Source organism: Rhinolophus sinicus, chromosome 2 (assembly GCF_057876585.1).
Source record: "Rhinolophus sinicus isolate RSI-liver-muscle chromosome 2, RSI-T2T, whole genome shotgun sequence".
In the NCBI taxonomy this organism is placed as follows: Eukaryota; Metazoa; Chordata; class Mammalia; order Chiroptera; family Rhinolophidae; genus Rhinolophus; species Rhinolophus sinicus.
The window spans coordinates 116,140,448-116,163,246 of NC_142502.1; the positions used below are offsets into that span (position 1 = coordinate 116,140,448).

A 22,799-nucleotide genomic window follows, 5' to 3' on the forward strand; every position below is an offset into this window, starting at 1 on the left:
GAGCTGTGGTGCAGATATTAAAAGACAAGAGTCAGGCTCTGTGTGCCGAGGCAAACAAAGGTTTCTGAGACAAGGACAAGTGAAAAGAATAAGTCACATACCTGTGCATGGCACAATTTCATTTCTGAAACAAGAAAAAATGGTATCTATTATATTCTAGAAAAACATAAATACCTTACATGTTTGTGTGTGTGCATCACAGGAATTTTTTTTAAACAGCAATTTATTGAGGTGTGATTGACATACGAAAAGCTGCACACATTTAAATACAACTTGATGAGCTCCTAAGAAGTGTTAGTAGCAGTTGTTTTGGGGGTTAGATTAGAAAGTCGGGGTTCTGAAGAGGGACACTTTTATCCTAATACTTCTCTGTATAGTGTAGTTTAACACGAGAACATATCATTTAGCCTGAGAGTTTCAGTGACCACATTTGGTGAACGGAATAGTCAGAACGCAAGTCTGATCAGTATAGATTCTTATGGGGACAAGGGGACAGAATACAATGAGATCGTCCTGGTAAGTGAAGTTCTCTCTCCGTCATCTGACCTGACAGCTCCACCCTGTGAGTCACTCTGTGGTTTAAATCTGGAGGCAATGTGGGATGGGGGGAGGACACTGGGCGTGGGGTCATTCACTCGTCCAACGCCTGCAGGGAGGGACCACGGTACCAACGTCAGGCCCTCTCATTTCCCTGCATGAAGGGGTAATGACACTCGCTTTGCCCAATCACCGTGTTATGAAGGTACCTGGAACCAGGAGGGGGAGAGCCCTATACACAAATTTATGGTTTTTGTAAATCACTGTCAGAGGCAATATCCAAGGTCATAGTTATAAAGTTCAATTTCCTGCAGGTGGTGGGTGTGGAATAAATTAAATGGGTAGTCCTCAAACGAACATATTTTCGGGTAACAGTAAGTTGACCCCAGGAATAAAGTCCCTTTTGGAAAATAAAACTCGGAAGGATCCGTAAGTAGTGGATGAGACCACCAATTGCAGAGGTGTTTCCCCCGAAAGATGGTGAACATAGTTTATAGAAAACCTGGGGACCCCCACACCCAATTAGTGTCCCAAGGTAGAGGGTCCTTGCTGAATGTCAGTACAATGCTAAGCTCTTTACATAGTTCATCCTCGTGACAAGCCTGTTACCTCCACTTTACAGGACTGTGAGGCGCTGAGAGGTTTGGTCATTTTCCCAAGGTCACAGCAGGTAACTGGTAGACGCAGGGTTCAGCCTTTCAGTAGCCTTGAGCCTGTGCGCTGAACGACTCCTTAGCTGGGATGGTAGGAGCGCTGGCTCAGGAAGATAAGACTTAATATAGAAAAAGTAATGGTTTTCAACATCCGACCGAAAAAGAATGTGTTAATGAAGTTTCTAAACTTACCAGGTAACAAGAATCTTTATTCTTGTAGTTATGCCCCACATAATGATGTTTTGGTCAACCACATGCTGTGTACACCATGGTGGGGCCATCCGATTATAATGGAGCTGGAAATGCCTGTTGCCTAGTGACGTCACGTGTGTCGCAATGCTGGTGTATACAAGCCTGCTGTGCTGCCAGTCGTCTGGAGTAGAGGGCATATGATTTTGTACCGTACAGAATACATGACGGTAAACAATGTACAGGTTGATGTATTTACTGTAATTTTATCATTTTAGCGTGTATTCTTTTGACATATAAAGACAAGTGTGGTGGAAAACAGTATGCTGTGTCATGCCAACATACAGGAATGCACACCAAAGAGGCAAAAGGAAATTGCAGAACCGCCAAGAAAATGCACCGTGAAGGGCTTAGCAGGAGCTCTGCAGGCTCAACAAGCTCCTTAAAAAGTCTGGACACATGGACCCAACACCGAAAGGTTTAAATCATGGAGAGGGGTGTTCATGGTGCTTTACCTGCCTTACGAGAAAATCTGTAAAACAAAGAACCAAAGCAAGCCACCGGGAGCATTTCTGCAAAAAGTGACATGTCTGCAAGAAGAGCCCCAGGCACGTCCTTCAGGTATTCCAGAAGGCACCCTGCCATCATAGATGGAAACTCCATGGGTGTTATTGCCCAAGACCTTTCAGTGGGACAAGGTGTGGCAGTAGAGACAGTGATACTGATGACCTTGACCCTCTGTGGGCCGAGGCGTGTGTATGTGTGTGTGTGTGTGTGTGTGTGTGTGTGTGCATCTTAGTTTTTAACAAAAAAGGTTTCAAAAGTAAACAAAAAAAATTAATAGGAAAAACTTACAGAATGATATGAAGAAAATATTTTTTATTTTTTACAGCTGTACAATGTGTTTGTGTTTTAAGCTAAGTGCTATTACAATAGTCAAAAAGTTAAAAAAGTTAAGAAGTGTATAAGGCAAAAAGTTACAGTAAGCTAAGAATAACTTCTTATAGACAGAAAAATGCGTTTATAAATGTGGAATAGCCTAAGTGCACAGTCATGTCCCGGCTGTCACATCCAGTCCCCATTCACCCACTGACTCACGCAAAGTGACTGCCAATCCTGCAGGCTCCATTCACAGTGAGTTACCTGTCAGGTGTGCCAATTGTTGTCTGTTATACTGTATCTTTCTGTACCGTGTCTATGTTTAGCTGTGTTTAGATACACAAATACTTGCTGTAAGTCACCCTGTGATGTTCACACGAATACGGAATCACCTAATGATGGACTTCTCAGAACGTTACAGACTAAGAAGCAATTATGACCGTTAGGCATAAGAGTAATTGCTTCTCAGTGTAATGCACATGTGAACCACAGGGACCTTGTTAAAATGCAGACTCAGCTTCAGCAGGTTTGGGTGGGGCCAGTGACCCCACAAGGCCCTGGGCACAGGCCAGAGGGTCCCCCCATTGGAAACAGATTCCCCCACTGAAAAAGAAAGTGGGTTCTACTCAGAACCCACTGAAAAAGAAAGTGGGTTCTACTCAGAACCTCAGTTTCCCATGAGGCAGTCCCCAGCAGCTAAAGCCCCGCTTTGGGCCTGCAGACACCTGAATTTCTGGGCCTGCAAAGCTGAGGTGACCAGGTGCTGTTCAATTACCCAAGACAGACAGCTTTTCCCCAGCTTTGCCCATCGAACCCTGACGGGCTCTTCTCCAAGAGCGAGGGCCCCTGAGCTGGCCCAGGTGGGGCGGTCCTGAGATGGGCAGGAAGCTCTGCAGTGTGGGTGGATGGTGGGACGCATGTCCTGGCACAGTCCCTTGGCTCTGGAAATGTTTGCTGCGAGAGATGACAAATAAGGGTGTCCTGGAAGATGGGCTGCGTGGCGGGCACAGGAGTGGGAGGTGTGGTGGAGGCGAAAGGTTAACTTTGCCACTTGGGAATGGTGTTTATGGCTGGTTCTCCGTGTGAAATTCTAGGTGAGGAGTCTGTTTTCTGAGGGAATGGGCTGGTCAATCTCACGGACCCACCATCCACAGCAAGCGCACTGTTTGCTGAGTGAGTGATGGAAGAAGAGCTGGGGGAGTGAAGGAATGCCTGAAGCTGTTTGGGTGGCTGCGTGGATGATTCACACCCTGCTGCCCACTCACTTTCCAAAACCACGTGTCCCCAGGGTATGGTGGCAGTGAGCTGACCCCACTGCCTTTCAGCCGCAGGATCTTCGCTGTACAGTTCCTGGGCTTCCAGCAAGTTAGTTGCCTGTCTTCCCTGCTTCCTGGTATGAGCCGAGAATTTGGGCTGTCGAGAAAATGGAGTCTCAGTTTAGGTCTCCGGAGAGGTCATTTTAAAGACGTGTTCAAGGACAGGGTTGTTCTGACACTGGCTCAGAGGGAAACATTGGAGCTGCTTCATGTCTGAGAGCTGTGCTTCTGCCCCCTCTGTCTGGGTCCCATGCCACATCATGCCCGAGCGTGTGACCTCAAAACCAAAGGGAAGAGGCCAGGCGGCGAGTGTTCCGGGAGGGGTACATGAAGTCTGGAGTGGGTGGACCTGCCCCCAAGCCTGTGTTGGCAGAGGGACAGACCCGTCTGCCTGGCGTAACTGAAATTCAGCTCTTTAAGGCTGTGGGATAGGGCCTGAAACCTCTCCAAGCAGTGAGTGTCCACACTGGAGCTCCGCCGTCTGAGCCTGAGAGTGCCCTCCCCCACACTCTCCCTCTGTCCAGAACTTTCCGTGGACCTTGTGGGCAATGCCATGGAAACTGGGTGCCCAGTCCTGTTTGACGGGGAGTGAGGCAATGTTTGAAGATGGAGGCTGGCCACATCCAGAGCAGGTGGGAAAGGGTGTAGTGACAGTGATGTGTGGTCCTGAGACATTATTTTGAATCTGTTGCTGTGGGAACTGACCACAGGTGGGTGTGAGACAGACTTATTTTCTTGAGAAATCTCAAGAGAAGTTTTTTCAGTAACTTAAGTAACGGTCACGCTGCTTGTCAACTTAATTTCTGGAGAGAACACATGCCCTCGCCTCCTGCCTCTTCTTACCCTCGGGAAGCTGGGGACTGTTTGGAGTCAGGTCTCCTAGAAACGCCCTTTTCTATTCCAGCAGGGTCTGAGAAGGCTTAAAATACAGGCTGTAAAGCAATCAAGTCAACAAAAATAAGGAGGAAAGAAAAGGAAGTGAATGCATTAATCTGAGTGCAAGCTAGTGAGAATTAACACCTAAGGGCATCGCACTGGCCTGTGTACTTACTGTGTTTCCCTCAAAATAAGACCTATCCGGACAATCAGCTCTAATGCATCTTTTGGAGCAGAAATTAATATAAGACCCGGTCTTATAACATATAAGTTATATGTTATAAGACTGGGTCTTATAGTAAAAAAAAGACTGGGTATTATATCATATCATCATATCATCATATCATATCATATCATATCATATCATATCAAGACCCGGTCTTATAGTAAAAAAGACCGGGTCTTATATGAATTTTTGCTCCAAAAGATGCATTGCAGCTGATTGTCCGACTAGGTCTTATTTTTGGGGAAACACGGTACTGACAGCTGGGAGAAAGCACTTATACACTTGAACTTTGTTAGGTTCTTCACTGTGGCTTCATTGCCTGTACCTGTTTCTTTGCTTGTAAAATAAGGTGAGAGTGTCATCAGAGGTGCATTGAGAGTGTCCAGTGAGCTATATAATGCCTGCACAGAACCTGAAACAGTGCCCACCGTACACACAGGTATTACTGCCTCATTCACCTGGGGCTGCAGCCAAGAGCAGGGCAGGGGTGGGTGGAGCGGATGTGGTTCTCCCACCTTCTCCTCCCTGTCCATGTCCTGACAGATGGCCTCTGAAATTGCCTTTGATCCTGGTCTAGCCTCCTCCTCCAAGTGGACTATTCCCAGGATATTCGTTTCACGTCCATCCAATGGTGACCTCACACACATTTTCTTGACTGCATGTTTGAGCTCAGGAAGTGCACAAGTGGCGTTGTCGCCCGTTTGTCACTCGTATATCTGGAGGTGGTGGCAGGTCTGCTTCCCCAGCTCTCAGACACTCAGCTCCATTGCTGAGTCAGGGCAAGATGGACACATGTCCAGGAAACTCCAAACCCGGTGCCCAGCTTGTCCAGCAGCACCTACAGGACATCCCTGTCCATTCTCTTTGAGGATGAGGGTGGGAGGTACCCTCAGACTCACGGGCTCAGTGGCAGTGACTCACCAAAGATCCTGTGGGCAGTCAGGTCTGGGCCAGGCCCAGGCCTCTCACCCCTGGTCCAGTGAGCCTGTTCATGTACCCTGTGCCACCAACCCCCACAAAGGCAGCAGGTCCATTTTTGTGGCTCTTTGATCTTGATCAGGAATGGGAGAAATTTGAAAGAGTTTGGTCCAGATGGCAGCTCCTGGACACACTTCATTTTAAATGTGAGCCGTGAATAGTAGGCCTTGCTGAATAAAGACAGAGCACTGAGATGGCACCAGCCATGCCGGTCACCCTGTAGAAAGGCTTTACATCCACTGATGGAGTCTTTGCAACTGCCCCTGGGACTCAAAACCTTGCCTCTTTGCCATGAGGGCACTGAGGTTTGCCCATGGTCACATGACTGGCGAGTGGTCTATGTGCTTTAAGACCCTAGAGGGTGTGCCCACCCTGGGATTCTAATGGAGCAACGCGCGCTTAGGATCCCTACCCTCTTTCCCAAGTCCTGCCACGTCAGAACTAGCAGCACCAGTGTGAACTGGGGGTCCTCACACCTCCTTCTTTCCACTGTCAAGGCACTGTAACCTCTCCACAGGGCAGGGTGACAGCATCCTGACCAAGGCAAGCCCAGGTCTCCAAGGGCCTCTCCCCACAGGTGAGGTGGCCAGGACCCACCCCCACCCCCACTTTCCCTTTTAGCCCAGTTGGCAGAGGCCAACTTTGATTGTCCCAGGAGAAAGGATGAGATCGTTGTGGAGCTCAGAGATGTGGACAGAATTCAAGTGTAACACAAGGGGATTCCCGCTGAGTCTCCCACTCCCAGCAAACAGAACCAAGGGGCCTGAGTGCTCCCTCCCTGGCTGGATGTTCGCATGGCTGCCCCACCACCTCACACACAGGCTGTCCAGCAAGTGTTTGCCAACTGAAAGAGCTAACAGCACAGATGGACAGAATGCAAAAAACAGACTGGGAAAAGTTCTTGGCAATTTCTTCACAAATAACTGCTTTGAAAATCGTTTTAGATGGCAGAACTCATAGCACCTTTAACAGATCAGTCCTTTTATTCAAGGTTTTCATAACCTTGGAATGAAGTAAGGGTGAAGGGTGGGGTACATTTTAAAGATGCCAGAATTACATCACAATTGCTCTACAGGGTCAGTGCTCCCGGACATGCACTTTCTTTTCCCTGACATGACCTTGGGACTTGGAGCTTTGTACGTTACTCATGTAACTCCATCATAGGTAGGTCAGTGGACGCTCAGTGTAAACCTCCACAGGTGACCCAGACATAGCAATGATTTACAGATTTGCAAAGTCTTTGTTTCTACTATTCAGCTCTTGGCTGCTACAGATGGCAAAGGGGGATGGGGGCTCCAGAACATTCTAAGCCTGGGCAGTTTTTCTGGTTGGAATTCTTTAATCTCACAACCCTGACAAGAGGCCAGACCTTAATCCCCCATAGCATGATTGGTTGTCTTGATCTTAAGCTCTATAATGAAATGCCCCCAAATGTGCAGAGCAAATCTTATTAATGTGAAAACTAACAACATTATCGACTATGTAGGGACCAGAACTCAATTCATTTTCCAAGACGCAAAGAGAATATGCTTTTCCATCCTCTTCTACATCCTACAACAGGAATATCCACGGAAAGAGCTAAACGGAAGTCAGCATTTACTGAACATTTTTGAGTTCTAGTCGCACTCACACACGGTGACATTGAATTCCCGCTAACAGTTTACAATCGGAGATCTGGGACTCGCTCCAGGTGACGCACTGCAGCGAACAGAAGTCAGGACTGGACTCCGAAGTGGCGTCTTCCCCCCAGCGCTGTGTGGCGCTGAAATCGCAGGCGTCCGCGGGGGTCGGTGACCTGGAGCGTCCTGGGGCCCCCGAGCCCTCCCGGGGACCGCCTGGTCCTCGTGACTGCCCGCTCTGGGTCCGCCAGGTGCGCGACTGCGGAAGCGAGGCCACCCCGTGAGCCTCTCTCTCCCCCGTCCCCTCCGCCACTGGCGCAGGGCAGCGCCCGTCTGGCCAAGGGCATCGCAGGGGCGACCACAGGCCAGGACTGGACCTGCAGCCCCGGGCGCCAGCAACCCGCAGCGTCATCGGCCAGGTGTGGCCTCCGGACGCGGCGGGCCCCACGTGCGCTCGAAGTGCGGCTTGGGGCGCGCCAGTTCCGTAAATCGGAGCCCTCAGGAAGAAACAGGAACGACCGTGGCAGCGGACTCTACCACCCAGCAGAGGACCCTCATGGTCAGCAGGCTATTCCACCAGCCCGGATGGAAATGCCGGGAGCGGCCGCTAGTCTGCCAACCACGTGACCAGTAGCTCTTGGCGACCGGCCAATGAGCGCGGTGGTCAGGACCGTCCGCGGGGCCCCCCCAGGTCGGCGGGCGTGCGTCACGGGGGCGGGGCTCCAGGCTGGCGCGCGCGCGGCGGGTCACGTGGGCCGCGCGCCGGATATAAGGAGGGGCGGCGGCGGGCGCCGTCAGAGTGATGGCTGCCGGCGCGCGCTGCGTCTTCCTTCTTCTTCGCCGCTGAGGCGCCGCGCTGCTCCCTGGAGATCCCTGCCCCGCCCGTCCGCCGAGTGCTAGCTGCCTGGACCTCTCCGTCCCTGCTTGGCCCTCGTCTCCTGTGGTGAGTGGGGCGCCGCGGTGACCGGCGTTTTCTCCCCGGACGCGCGGGCAGGGAAGCGGGAGGCGGGCGGGCGGGGTTCCGGCCTCGTGCTGCACCCCCTCCCGCGGCCTTTTTGGCGGCTCCGGAGCGCGGGCGCGGCTTGTTCCGGTGTCCGCGGAGGGCGCGCTCGCGGGCGGGCAGGTGCGGGCAGGGGTCAGCCACGTGCGGGCCACGCGTCCTGCCGGGACTGGCAGGCGGGGGCCGCGCGACATCGTGGTCCCGTGTTCCCCCAGGATGAGTCCGCGTCCCCGCGCGACCCTGTCATGGCCTTCCGCGCCGCGCCGCTAGTCCTCCGGAGCCCGAGGTGCCCCGGACCGCAGATGCCCGCGCGCAGCGTATAGCAGTGAGCACCGTGTCTGCCGCAGTTTACGTTTACAGTATTTAATTTTATATAATATATATTATTTATTAGAGCGTCCGTGATACCTCATACTCGCATTCTGTTTACACGCCTGAAAGCCGCGCAGTAGTTCTTGTTAGTCAAGGCGGCTGCTCTGGGGATGGCGTCCACCGCGGCCACGCTGGTGGCCAGCACTGTGGCCGCGGCCGCTGGCCCACTGGTGGACTACCTGTGGATGCTGATCCTGGGCTTCATCATCGCCTTCGTGCTGGCCTTCTCCGTGGGCGCCAATGACGTGGCGAACTCGTTTGGCACGGCCGTGGGCTCGGGGGTGGTGACCCTGAAGCAGGCCTGCATCCTGGCTAGCATCTTTGAGACGGTGGGCTCTGTCTTGCTGGGGGCCAAAGTGAGCGAGACCATCAGGAAGGGCCTGATCGATGTGGAGATGTACAATTCGACCCAGGAGCTGCTGATGGCGGGCTCGGTCAGTGCCATGTTCGGTGAGTTGTCTGCATTGCCCATGCTGTACCTTTCACCCTACCTTTCACATGACGCCTTCAGAATGAACAATGGAATTTTGCCATTTCTTTAATAAAACTTGACTGTGTTTCAGGTTCTGCTGTGTGGCAACTAGTGGCTTCGTTTTTGAAGCTTCCCATTTCTGGAACCCATTGTATTGTTGGTGCGACCATTGGCTTCTCCCTTGTGGCAAAGGGACAGGAGGGTGTCAAGTGGTCTGAACTGATAAAAATTGGTATGTTTAGTTCTAAATGGTTTCTTAATTTTTATTCTTGTCACATTTCATGGCATAATATGTGGGAGAATATTGTGTAAAAGGGAGGGACAGACTAAAGTTCTGAAAACAGAATATTAAAATTTGAAGTAAGTTTTGGTTCCTGATTTTTGTTGACATTTGTTCTTTAATGTGTTCTATTCCAGTGATGTCTTGGTTCATCTCTCCGCTGCTTTCTGGTATCATGTCTGGAGTTTTATTCTTCCTTGTTCGGGCATTCATTCTCCGGAAGGTAATCTTTCTTTCCAAACCCCCTTTATGACCTTTAATGGGTCGCACTCAGTGGTATCGAAACCGATAGCATCCTTGTAAATGTAAATTGGTGTGTAGGTATGTGACCTTGGAGAGTTAAAAAATTCTGTTCTGTACACCTTTTGTGTGTCATTAAGGTCTCTGAAGGAAGTGAGTTTTCAGTATCCAAGAAGGCGTTCCGGAAGGAAAATTGAATGAGTGATGTCTGCAGAGGAATAGGGGAGACTGGGTTGGATAATTAGGGAAATTGATTTAGGGTGGCTTTGTCTAGCTGTATGCAGATTATTACTTTAAACCACCAGCATGCAGACTGTTGAATTGTAAGCTTTGGGTTCAGCAAGTCACAACGTCCCCTGTGGCTTTTTTTCAGCTGCCAGTAGAATGGAGTAGTCCACATAGTGAATTCGACAGTGCTTATTATCGTAACCTGTTTATAAGCTTCTAGATGGGACTACCTCGCACAGTGACTAGATTGATTTTTCAGAATAGGTAAAAAGAACCAGTAAAGACAGTTTTTGTTTTTTTTATTTGGCCCCCCAAAAAATCTAGACAGCCATTTCATTTCCTGTCCATTTGAAAATCCCTTTTCAGGGACCTGATAGCATTTCTTTTATTAAGACGTCTGGTGCTGGCTCCAAAGTGGACCACAAGGGGTGTTGTCATTGGACTGACTTACAGCAAGAATAAATGCATCTTTCTCAGGAAACAAAGCTGTCCTTTTCCTGAGGTGAATGGCTCTTAACTGTCCATTGTAAGTTCTTAAAATGCACCTAAACTGTAGAAATCTGAGTGAAGGGAGATAGGCAGCTTGATCCCCAGAGGTTGTTTGGTCTCGTTCTGGCTTCTCTAGGGAAAGACTGGCACCTCTTCTCTGCAGGAACTTCCTGGTGAAGTGATTCCTGACCACTGTTTCCCATGCCATGAGTCTGGCACAGTAGATCAGTTTAATACTTCGCAGACTCGAAACATCTGTAGCCTGGTGTAATCTGACTGAATGAACAGTGCACTGATAGTCCCTGACTCAGTTTGGTGTTTGTTCAGCAAGCAGGTACGACTGTGCCCACTCTGGCACTCCCCACAGCTGTCGCGTGTGACCCTAGCCAGGCTTGTCAGTTTTCTTACTAGAGCCACACAGCTTGCTTCACACCACACAGCCAGAGAATGGATATGGCTCCTTTGGGGATTCCTGTTAATAGCTCTATACTGGGTCTCTGCTGATCACCTACTGGAAGCACATGGTTCTGGTTTTGGAGGAGCTTTGTGTGTTGCAGGACAGAACAAACTTGTCTTTCCCGGAGGGGAATGGTGGTGCTCTGAGGTGTAAAAAGGGATTGTGAGGTGCTCAGACCTCTCATTAGGGGAATGCATGCCAGGGGTTTTTACCCCCAGTTACTGAGAGCTTCTCTTAGGTACATTAACTTCCTAGCTGTCTTCCTTGTGTGGGTATGAGGATGGGTGCGATCAAGAAGGACTAAAACAGTGTTTGAAACAATATGACTGAGGCTCTTCCTTATCTCCACTCACGCCCCCACCCCCCGCCCTGGGCACATGCACACAAGTACTCTGTCTAGTCTATCAGTAACATGAGTTTTCAGGTGACAAGTCTGAATATTTCTGTTTAGTTGGATTTTAAATCTCAAGAAAATATCCTTAGGCGAGTAACTTTTGGGGGTCCTGGCTGTTAAAATCTGCCAACTTTCCATTTTGGAAGTTAACATTGAAATTGTTTTTTAAAAAGTTTTTATTCTCCGAGTTTCTGTTTCAATGCTGTTGAATGGTCTCATGGGAAAAAGCCGACTGGAGGTGAGCTAGGTTCCTTAAGGACTGGGACAGTAATCAGTGACCAGAAGTAGGGGAGGGAAAGTTCTTCTCTTGAGTATTTCAAGACCAGTCAAAGAAAACGGGTCTTTCAGCATCTCCTTTCTGTTAGGAATCAAGCTGACTGTATCTAGGACATCTTTTCAAACTCAGGAACCTTTTTCTGTAGACAAAGCTTACTGCAACATTAAATATGTAAAACATGAACTATTCTGGTTGAAGATGAGGGGTTATGAAGACCCCTTTCCCATCCCAATAAATGGAGGATGAGATACACTATTTCCAGGTAAAGTTTTAAGGGTGTATTAGATGGGTCATATGGTGATAACTGCTCATAGTTTTCCTTTTTTTCTAGACTCTTGTGAACTTTGACTTTTTAAAACCATAAGCCTGTATTTCATAGTATTTAAACTATCAGTAGTGTCATTTACTCCCTACCCTATACCCAGCTAATTTATTACTGGTTACTTCAGTACGTAGTTGGCTATATAGAAAAACAAATATACGTGGGCTACTTCCTGTCAACTCTGACCAACCAATTACAGTTTGATTTGAAACCAAAATCCCAGATAGTACCTGAAAATCTGTTAACGGAAGCCCCCACTTGTGTCTGTAGAACCCTAATGGGTTTTGCTATTGGGGGTATCTTAGGTTCCTTGGAGAGTTTTCCTAAAACCATAGCTAGTTCTTACTGTAGGAGAAAAATGTACGTACACCTTAGCTTCGTGACGTTATTGGCTGCCCTTGGGGTGTGGCCCATGTTGTTGAGTTACTCAGGGACACTTAACAGCCCTGGGTTCTGTAGGTTATTGATGTTTTCAGTTTAGCTGTTTCTCTAACATTCTTTTAAACTGTGGATAGGATGCTAAAACTCCGCATAGTTGTCAGCGAGGGCCCATCTCTGCTGGTTTGGAATGGCACCTTCACTTTTCTCTCATGTCGTTGGTCTTAAGCCACTGCCTCCCTTTTCCCAGTGTACTGGTTATTCTTGTCAGAGCTTTAGAATCACTTTTGGGTCTTTTCCTCTGTCTCTTCCCCAGGCTTTTCCACTGGACTGTGACCAACATGGCATTAAACATTCGCCTAACATCTTTATAGTTTAGCCTTCTGTGTGTTCAGATCCGTGCTCTCATTCTTTAAGTGTTTGACTTCTTTGTTTTCCTGTAGAATTAATACACGTTTGTTATAAGTGGAACTCTTGTCCCCAGTCACACTGGCCTCCTTGCTGTTTCTTAAACATTTCAAATTTTTGCCTTGGGGCCTTTGTACTTGCTAACATCTCTGTCTGGAATGTTCTGCCCCCAGATAGCCAGGTGGCTGGCTCCTTCTCCAGCCATGCTCGTTGACTTACATACCACTGTTTTTGCTCCCCTGATACACCCACGTTGCCCCCTTCCATCGCTGTCTCTTCCCCCTTGGTTTTCTTCATAGCATTCAGCAGTACCCTACATTAACCCGCACTGGAATGCAAGTGTTTGTTCTGTGAGTGCAGGACCTTCGTCTCATTCAGTCCCGGATTTCAGCGCTCACAGTCATGTTCTGTTGAGTGAGGAATGACCTAGTACATGATTGTGTATCCTAGTACTTGGGTAAATTATTAGTAACGGTATACTTATCAAATGTTAGATAAGGTGGTTGTCACAGGTATATTCTACTGCATGTTGCATTACTAAGAAATCTTTGCAGATATAAAGTCAGGTAAGAAGTTCTAACATCTTATAGGCAACTTCTTGACATTTCTTATAAGTGTCTAGCCAATCCCCAGGTGTGTGCTCAGGTTTACGTCTGGACAACAGATACCTTAGAACACTGCATGTTGAAACTGATTGCCCACCAGTCACTGATATAGGTAGCCTTGTTAAAAATTGCAAAAAATAAACCCAAAAGAAGAAGCCAGACACAAACCTAACTGCAGGTAGACGTAGGAGATAGTCTTGATGGGCAGACTTCTGGGAGCAAATACAGAAAAAGCCCAGGCGGCCTTGGGAACTTCTGTGGAGGGAAGTTCCTGGCGCTGGGCTTCCTGAACCGGCCCTTTTACAAGGCTGTCTGATCACGAATTAACTTTCATAGCTTTTAAGCTATTGGTCTTGATGATGTTTTACAGGCAGATCCAGTTCCTAATGGTCTGCGAGCTTTGCCAGTATTCTATGCCTGCACAGTCGGAGTAAACCTGTTTTCCATCATGTATAGTGGAGCACCTTGTAAGTACCTGTCAGAACATTTAGATGTGAATTTGAAGTTGTTTATAAAACTTGCATTAAATGCGCAATTTACCCCTTTTTGCTTTACAGGGCTGAGATCTCCTAGAAGGTGGCTGGCCTGCACTGTTTCAGAAGGCTGCAGGCTAGTGTGTGCTGAGCTAACCTAGGTAGTTTCTCAACCAGAGAGACCTGCTCAGAGATTCTATATCACTACACACCTTTACCCTTTAGTCTTCCCAGGAGCCACGATAACACGCTCTTCTCCCTCCTCTGTCCTATCTGTGCTGAAAGTGCTGGCATTGACACTGGCCTCCTGCTGGCTGCCGAGTCCTTACTTGTACCTGGTCCTCAGTAATCAGTCACTTAGGACTGCTTGCTGGGTACTCTCATTTTTCTCTCCCAAGTGGAGCTACTTTGGTTTCTAAGTACTAAATTTACTCCTAAGTCTGCTTGACGAGAAGAGCCAGGAAATCTGACACCTGCCCTAAGTGCACTTGGAAGGGTTCATGCAATAAGGGGAAGTAATTTGTGAGCATGTGAAGATTGACACGTTGGTTGCTTTTATGTTGGGGCTAAAGCAGCCACGGGCTGAATTACGGTACATGTTTAGTTGAGCAACTGAGAAAGGGTGACAGCTTGTCACAGGCATCAGCTCAGGTGCTGTCCGATTCCTTGGGTGTCACAGTCTGGGACCATCGCGTCATGGGCTGTCTCGATTTTGACTGATGCACTGGAAGAAATGCCTAGGACACACATGCACAGAAGGGGAGGGACTGGAGTACCGTGTTTCCCCGAAAATAAGACCTCGCTGAACGATCAGCTCATGCATCTTGTGAAACAAAAATTAATATAAGACCGGGTATAATATAACATAACATCATATAACATAACATAAAAGACTGGGTCTTATATTAATTTTTGCTCCAGAAATCAGCATTAGAGCTGATTGTTCGGCTAGGTCTTATTTTCAGGGAAACACGGTAGTACCTGGAGGCTACGTACCCTTATTGTGTGCTGTGCACTTGTATTTTTAAATATTCTTTTTAGCTTTTCTTAGTGCTCATTGTAGCCCACTAAATTGATTTCATTTCTGACTAATGGATTGTAACTGAAGTAATGTCACTAACCAAAAATGGAGTTAGTTTAGTGTTTTTTAAACTTTATTGGAATAGTCAGGAGAGAAAATAGATAACATTTTGAGAATATTGGTCTCCTGAGGGAATACCAGCCTTCTTGCCAAGTAGTACAGGCGAAGAAGAGCTTGCATGCTGCATTTACAGTCTGTCTTAAATTGAGTTCTTTATGCTAAACGAGGAAGTCTCGCGTGAGGCTCTGAGCCCTGGTGTTTTATGTAGTTCAGTGAAATTAGAAACAAATTTCTCAAAAAACCATTTTTGCAAAGGGAACTTGGATATTTTTATTCTGACCTTTGTGGACCATTTACAAGAAAAAGCAGTCTCATTTCCCTTCTCTGACTGGAACGTGGGCACATTTAAGTTGTGGTAGCGATTGATTAAATTTGATGTGTATTTTATGTGACTTAACTACATAATCGAACTTTGATAGGATTATGATAATCATACAACTTGCATTTTGAAGGGACCTCAATTTATATCTGATTTTTAAATAGTAATCATTTTGGGGGGGCAGTAGAATTTGCATTTTATAAGTAATTTAATTCCTATTAAGCAAAACAACCACAAGTAACTAAGCTCTTGGATAAACTACAAATCAAAACATCTTTTAGGCTTAAATAGGATTCTGTGGTGTTTTGCTTCTGTCATTAACATAGGTTAGAAGCTTGGGGCCTCTTAGCATTTAAGTGATAAGCAGATGGTGACTAATAATGATCCCTAAGTCCAATGAACGTAGACAAGTCTCTAAGGGTAAGACTTGTAAATGAAACTACCACTAACCTTTTCCTTTTGTGAAGTAGCCCTTTGAACTATCCTTTGACAGATAATATCCCTGTTTTCTGTGTCTTAGTTTGGTAATGAGTTAAGAGATAATATCATTAGAGGATTTTGCAGGAGGCAGGACAATAGCTGTGATCACTCCACAGAAAAATTACATCAGTATGGCAGATGTGGCTACCAGGATCTTCCCCCAGAATGTGTGCCCCCTTGGAGCCTGAGAGTGCAAGGTTCCTATTTCTTTATAACTGGTTGCAAATTGTCAGTATAATAACCCCATCACCATCCAAGGCAAATAAAAGCTAGTTTGTGAAGATGTCAGTATGGCAGGTGTTTCAAGTGGGCTGGACTGGTGTGGGTTTCAGGTGACTGGATTTTTATCCCACATCTGTGCAACCCTGAGCACAATAGGTCCTGTGGACCTAAGCCTGGCATGGCAGCACTGGAAGGGGGAGGGGCTGGCTTGGGGACCCGAGTCCCCCCAGGAGAGTTTACACAGTGCTGCAGGGGCTGTGGCCCTGGGGTTTTCAAGATGCACCCTTTTATTTCCTAGTGCTGGGCTTTGACAGACTTCCTGTGTGGGGCACCGTCCTCATCTCGGTGGGATGTGCGCTTCTCTGTGCCCTTATCGTCTGGTTCTTTGTATGTCCCAGGATGAAGAGGAAAATCGAACGTAAGTGACCCTGTAGCACAACATTTTAGCTAGTAACCTGCTTATTTGTTTTTGTTTGGCCACCTGTAAGCATTCACTGTTTGCTAGATTGGCAAAGTCAGGAATGTTAGAAGGACAGGGCTCCCTAATGTCCTGGGTCCTCGCCTGCGGCTCGGCTGACGCCTAAATGGCCTTGTAAACACTGGGCACTGGCAGGGCAGGCAGCACATTCCCACCTGGCGTGGGGTTTAGGACCATGAGCGCGCACACCTATTAGGGAGCTGGCAGTGCGAGTTGTCACCTTCTGTTGCCTTCACTGAGCTATGCTGCTTCGCTTGAACTCAGAGTACGGGATTTGGGGGGAATTCATTTTTAAAAAAACATGAACTAGATGCAGTCCAAATTTGCAGTCCTATGCCATTCCCTGGTGGGCAGGGATCTGAGCACGGTTTCTGTTTGTAAAGAGGTGTAAAGAACAAGAGGACCCAGCAGAGCCCACAGAGCCTTTGCTGTCTGGCCCATTACCAAAAGAGATTGCAGCCCTGACACGGGGTGTCCTGCCTGCCAGTTTCTTCCCAAGACAGACGAGCTGTGGCAGACACAGCAGACAGGAAGATTGTCCTGAAGTTTCAGTGCAGTTCGCGTGGGTTCCTATTTTGAGGGGGGAAGGGGAGATGTGGAACTACTGAGTTTGGTGCAAACCAAACCCAAACCCTTCTTTTCCAGGAGAAATAAAGTGTAGCCCTTCGGAAAGCCCCTTGATGGAAAAGAAGAGTAGCTTGAAAGAGGACCACGAAGAAGCCAAGGTGTCTCTCGGGGACGTGGAAGCCAGGAGTCCTGTTCCCGAGGTGGGGCCGGCCACCGTGCCCCTGCGGGCTGTGCTGGAGGAGAGGACGGTGTCCTTCAAGCTGGGGGACTTGGAGGAGGTGCCAGAGCGGCCGCGGCTTCCCAGCGTGGACCTGAAGGAGGACAGCAGCCTGGACGGGGCCGGGAATGGTGAGCGGGGCGGGCGGTGCCTGTGTGCTGTGCGGGCGGGCGGTGGGGCCCCGCAGCGCTCGGTGCTGAGTGTTACCGTTTGCTCCTGGCCAGGCGTGGCGCGGCTGCCCGGTGGGGACCTTGTGCAGCTCAGCCAGGCCGTCAGCAGCCAGATGGGCTGCGGCCACCAGCAGTACCACACCGTGCACAAGGACTCCGGCCTGTACAAGGAGCTGCTGCACAAGCTGCACCTCGCCAAGGTGGGGGACTGCATGGGGGACTCGGGGGACAAGCCCCTGAGGCGCAACAACAGCTACACGTCCTACACCATGGCCATCTGCGGCATGCCCCTGGACTCGTTCCGTGCCAGGGACGCCGAGCCCAGAGCTGACGAGGTGGAGAAGCTGACGTGGCCGAGCGCGGACGGCAGGAAGCGAGTCCGCATGGACAGCTACACCAGCTACTGCAACGCCGTGTCTGACACCCGCTCGGCCTCTGATGTGGACGTGAGCGCCAAGGCCGAGATGGGTCTGGGTGACAGGAAAGGGAGCAGCAGCTCTCTGGAGGAGTGGAGTGACCAGGACAGACCGCAGGTGTCCCTCCTCTTCCAGTTCCTGCAGATCCTCACAGCCTGCTTCGGCTCGTTCGCCCACGGTGGCAATGACGTCAGGTCGGTGGCTGGAGCGTAGCACTGCTCGCTCTGCTTTCACACGCCTCACCTCTGAAGGCTGAAGGCTGTGCTTATGGCTTGGTGCTCCCGGCAGCATGGCGCACTGCGTGACGTGGTCGCATGAGGTCCTAACACTTGCTGACAATGACAGGCAGTCAGGCCTTTCTCTAGCGATTACAAAGAGCGTTTTTAACTGTCCCTGTGGATAGCAGACACAGAGAGCTTTCAGAGGGGCCTTTTGCCTTTTGCCTTTTGGCTGGGGCCTGGCTCCTTTTAATAAATTCTGGGATGTAAGATGGAAAATGTGCCGTCACTGCCCTGTGGGATCGATCTGCAGGCTGCTGACTGTGGTTACTTCTGTGGTTTTAGCGTGCGTTGGCTCCCAGACTTGCTTTAGGCTCCCTGGGGGCCACGGGCCACGTATGTGCATGGCGTCCGCTCAGACCAGTGCTCCTTCCTTTGTCCTCTCGTGCATGTGGGCTGTTCATTTGCTGTGACACAGGCCTGTTGCTAAGTGAGCTTTAAGCTCCACTCGAGACAGTAAGTCACCCGGCAAATGCGCTGGCCAGGCTCTGGTCTGCCCGAAAGTCATCCTGGTCTCACTTTCTTGCAGCAACGCCATCGGCCCTCTGGTTGCGCTGTATCTGGTTTATGACACGGGAGATGTGTCTCCGAAGGTCGCCATCCCGATATGGCTCCTGCTGTACGGTGGCATCGGCATCTGTATTGGCCTGTGGGTCTGGGGCCGGAGAGTCATCCAGACCATGGGCAAGGACCTGACACCCATCACGCCCTCCAGGTGAGCTGGCCTCGGCCCTCAGGTGCAGCGCTGGGGCCCAGCGACCAACTTGTAAGTCCTGGTGTTACTCTCATTGCTGCAGACGTTTTAGGTTTTGTTTACTGTCTGGCCCTGAAATATGATTTTGGTCAAGTATTCATGAATTCAACTCCAGTGGTCTCGTAACCTTAACTTTTCTGAGGAAAGGTGTGCTAAGAGTGAATTGCTAGGTATGCTTGACCTTATTTGTGTTACTTTGGGAGCTAAGACTGACGTTTCCCAAATTCTTCAAAGTAAAAGTGTGAACCTTAGTAATGGGCTTCCAGAAAAACTTAAAACGAGAGAGACAAGAGACATAGCATGGCTTGACGCAAAGTACATTTCAAGAGTTCTAGCAGTTAAAGAGGGCGGTGAAGCCTGTCACTGAGTGGAGCATAGCAAGAAGGCCTTAACTTTGAGGTAGTGTTAGTTTACCAGGAAAAGAAATTTCATTCTCGACAAGTCACCTTTTTGTGTCCACAGCGGCTTCAGTATTGAACTGGCATCTGCCCTCACTGTGGTAATTGCATCAAATATCGGCCTGCCCATCAGCACGACGCATTGTAAAGTAAGTGATGATGCCACCTGCTGTGACTTGACTGGTTCTTTCTGGTAATATGGGGGGTGGGGTGGAATTGTTTGTTTTTAATATTTCAGTCCTTTGGTGTGAAAAGTTTTATGTGGTGGGTATTGAAGAATTCCCAGTTTAGGACGAGTGACCACAAGAATGTAATTACTCACATCTTACAGTTTCTGTGTCTGTCACTCATTTAAGCAGATAATACGGATTCTCCCCAAATGATGCAGTCCTTTCATGTGCAGCCAGTAAGTCAGGCCTGCTTGACGCTAAGGCCAGTTTACTCAGAGCCTCTCAGGACTGAGGGCCCAAGAAGCGAGTTGAGTCCCAAGGTCACTTGGTGACCATGTGGCATCTACAGGGGAAGGAAGAATGCTCCCTAGAATGGAGCCTAGAGTCACCTTTTCTTCCAGGACCTCTCGCCAGGTGTTGGCTCTTAGGTCTGACATCAACTTCCTTCTAGCGTGATCTTTGGGAAACCTGGAACTTAAAGTAACTTGTTAAAGCGGCTAGTTATTATTAGTGCAGTTCATTCAGTTCCTTAGCTCAGGAGGGAAGAAGAAAGTGTCCTTTTCAAGTCATCTACCCCAGTTCACACAGATTTAATGATTGGGTTTTTATGTTGCCTTCATCTTGCCACAAGTAATCTTAATCCACGTCAGAGCAGCTCACAGGCTCTTCTCCTTAAGGTCATGTGTCTCTGCCAGGCCCCACTGCCCCTAGTGACCAGCCCCTTGCCCATTCCCTCCTAGGTGGGCTCTGTCGTGTCTGTTGGCTGGCTCCGGTCCAAAAAGGCTGTTGACTGGCGACTCTTCCGCAACATTTTCATGGCCTGGTTTGTCACGGTCCCCATTTCTGGCATAATCAGCGCTGCTATCATGGCACTCTTCAAGTTTGCCATCCTGCGGGCATGAAGCGGAGGTGGGGACCGCGTGGTTGTTTGGGCTGCCCTCTGCAGGGTGTGAGTGTCACAAAGGCCCACAGTCCCCTGCGTTCAGGAGCTGTGGAAGTGCTTCTTGAGCTGCAGTTGCTTCTGTGCTAAACCTGACTTGTCTCCAATTAGCTATTTCAATAGCCAGGTTCCCACTGGTTCCTATTGGCCGTGACTTCTGCACATCTCCACTTTCTGTACCCAGCTTCAATTCCATTATGTATGTGTTGTCTCTGAAGATAACTCGTGATCTTTAAACACCATTCAGAGCCGTTTGACAGACAGAGTGCTCTGCCTGGCGGTGTCACCAGCTTCTGCCTGCGCACGCACAGGACTTAATAACTGAAGGGCACCTGAAGCTCCCTGGGCCCTAGAGAGGCGGTCCTGTGTGCCCTGTGTCTGGTCAGCGCTGCTCGTGGGACCTGGGGGTGAGGCTCGGGCACTGACAGCTGACTCTGTGACGTCTTTGCGAGCGTCTTCCTGACTGACTGCTACGGAGAAGCAGGAAGAAGGCCTGTGCAGCCGCGGTGGTTTCGATTTTTGGCCGTGGGTGGATGAACGAGGGAGGTGGGGTGTGAGCTTTGGGCAGGGTCGGTGGGCAGCCTTCCATGTTCATCCATCTACCTCTTAACTGAATAAAAAGCTTACAGTTTTTAGAAGATTTGTCCTCATGGTTTTTGTTCGTGGCAGAGCACGTGGGCTGGGACCAGTTAGCTCACGCCCCTCTTAGGAGAGGGGGTGTCTTACCGAGCGGGGGTCTCCCTGCTCCGATTCCCAGCCCTATTACAGACCCGGCATCGCCGCCTGCACATCGCTCCCTCCGTGGGGACTGGCACCTGGCACCTCTCAATAGCACAGCCAGTGTCCCGTCGGCACGCACAGACCCACTCACTTGTTCACACCTCAGTTTTGCTGTGCGAACGGGCTTCTTTAGGGCTCGAGCTGTGCTGAGGGAAAGGGGTGCCCGGGTTGCGGACTCAGCTCCCCACCGAAGTCCTGTCGGCTTCTTCAGTCTTGCTCATCACCTCTCCTTTTGCTCTCTATCAGAACAGGGATGGGAAGTGTGTTGCTTTGTGAACTGCGTGGATGGCTCCTGTCCCGAGAGTGAGTTTGATGCTCTTGGGCAGCCAGACTGGAAGGGGGTAAGGGCCCTGTGTGCCTGACCTCGCCTAAGATCTTAGACCACTGGTCAGGCATCAGACCTGTACTGAGCTTTTCATGCTCGCTCAGTCCTCGACAGCTGCAGTGGGGCTCCCCGCACTTCACAGATGCTGAAACGCTCTGAGAATGCCTGCGTCTTCACAGTGTGGTACAGTGGGCACCAGTCTTGGCCTTTGGGGCTGGCTGGGTTGCCTTGTGTCACGTGAGGAAGAAGGGGCATGGTAGAGGGGCACTCAGCCCTGAGCTGAGTGTCTGCGCTGGCTTCCTGTTCTGTAGCTGTGGCACCTCACAGCCCAGACCTGTCTGCCTTGGGATTAATCAGAGAACTGTGACCCGGTCGGCATGTTCCCCAGGGCTCAGCACAGGACAGCCAGGAAAATACTGGAACTGAGGATGTGAAGAGCAGCTGGACCTGGGGAAGAGGGCCCCAAGAATGAGGAAGAGAAGACCGGAGGGAGTGTATCCCACACAGCATGGTGTCTGTCATGGCCAGGGGCACATGCTGGACGGAACTCTGGCCTGCTTTTCCTGGGTACAGATGCGACCCTTTATAACCAAGTTTTTTTGATCAAGATTGTATGTGTGCATATTAAGGAGTCAGATTCAACAAGGCCTGTGACAAAAGGCCTCCCCCCACTCTCAATCCTGGTATTTCCTGCTGTATCTGCGTGATGTTCGGTCTTCCTGTTTACCATCGCAGGCTCTGACCTCCCGCCTTCACTGTAATTTTGGTAAGATCAATGTCCCAAGTATATAGAAAGTAGTCCTGAACTGCTGCCGTGCAGTGAGCACACCATGACACTTCTCCCCACAAAGTTTTGTTTTCCCTGCAGTAATTGTCATTTTTCTTTCCTTTTGTTGGTTCTGGTCACTAACCCATCCTGAAACTCTCCACCGCTTGTCTGATTTCGTCTTAGGACCATCATAAGCGACAGGAATGGTGTGGACGGGTCAGGGAGCCTCACTCACAGCTTCAGCCTGGCCCCAGGCTCGCCGACTTGCACGTCTGCGTCCTAAAGTCTCCCTCTTCATCTTGGAGATTTATTTTACCTTGTGGGTTGGATTTCCTGCCTCCTGCAGCCCGAGTCTCTGTGGCTCTTGGGTGATCCCCTTGTTTTTGTGGAGAACACCTTCTAGCAGCTTCCTGAGAAAGAGTTGGGGAGTTTTTTGAGATCTTGGATGTGTGAACGTGTTTTCATTCCATCTTCACGTTAATTGATAATTTGAGTATGGAGTCTAGGTCTGAAATAATTCCTCTCCGAGTATTGAAGGCACCGACTTGTTGCTGCTACAAAGCCCCAGTCCCTTCCGATGATGTGCGTGTGACCCGCTGTCCTCGCTGGAAGCTTGTTGGGGTATTTACTCCTTAGTGTCAGGAATGCATCTGTGAGCAGTTGGTTTATTTTTCAGTGGACCGAGTACTTCACTCCTTCGAAGCCCA

At 49.4% G+C, this 22,799-nt stretch overlaps 1 protein-coding gene across 2 annotated transcripts in view; it reads left to right on the top strand.

Moving 5' to 3' along the window:
* The first annotated feature begins 7,989 nt into the window (after nucleotides 1–7,989).
* The window catches only part of SLC20A1 (solute carrier family 20 member 1), a 43,340-nt gene continuing 28,530 nt past the window's right edge, over nucleotides 7,990–22,799 (top strand). The window contains exons 1-11 of one of the 2 annotated variants that reach the window (XM_019713999.3): nucleotides 8,019–8,216; nucleotides 8,489–9,095; nucleotides 9,209–9,349; nucleotides 9,535–9,620; nucleotides 13,566–13,662; nucleotides 16,129–16,248; nucleotides 16,954–17,223; nucleotides 17,317–17,872; nucleotides 18,486–18,671; nucleotides 19,173–19,257; nucleotides 20,019–20,856. In XM_019713999.3, the coding sequence (XP_019569558.3) occupies nucleotides 8,756–9,095; nucleotides 9,209–9,349; nucleotides 9,535–9,620; nucleotides 13,566–13,662; nucleotides 16,129–16,248; nucleotides 16,954–17,223; nucleotides 17,317–17,872; nucleotides 18,486–18,671; nucleotides 19,173–19,257; nucleotides 20,019–20,180 (2,043 nt within the window). In that variant the 5' untranslated portion in view covers nucleotides 8,019–8,216; nucleotides 8,489–8,755 and the 3' untranslated portion in view covers nucleotides 20,181–20,856. Of the gene's footprint in view, nucleotides 8,217–8,488; nucleotides 9,096–9,208; nucleotides 9,350–9,534; nucleotides 9,621–13,565; nucleotides 13,663–16,128; nucleotides 16,249–16,953; nucleotides 17,224–17,316; nucleotides 17,873–18,485; nucleotides 18,672–19,172; nucleotides 19,258–20,018; nucleotides 20,857–22,799 lie in introns of those variants that run through there. The other variant, XM_019714000.3, reaches the window with a different exon arrangement.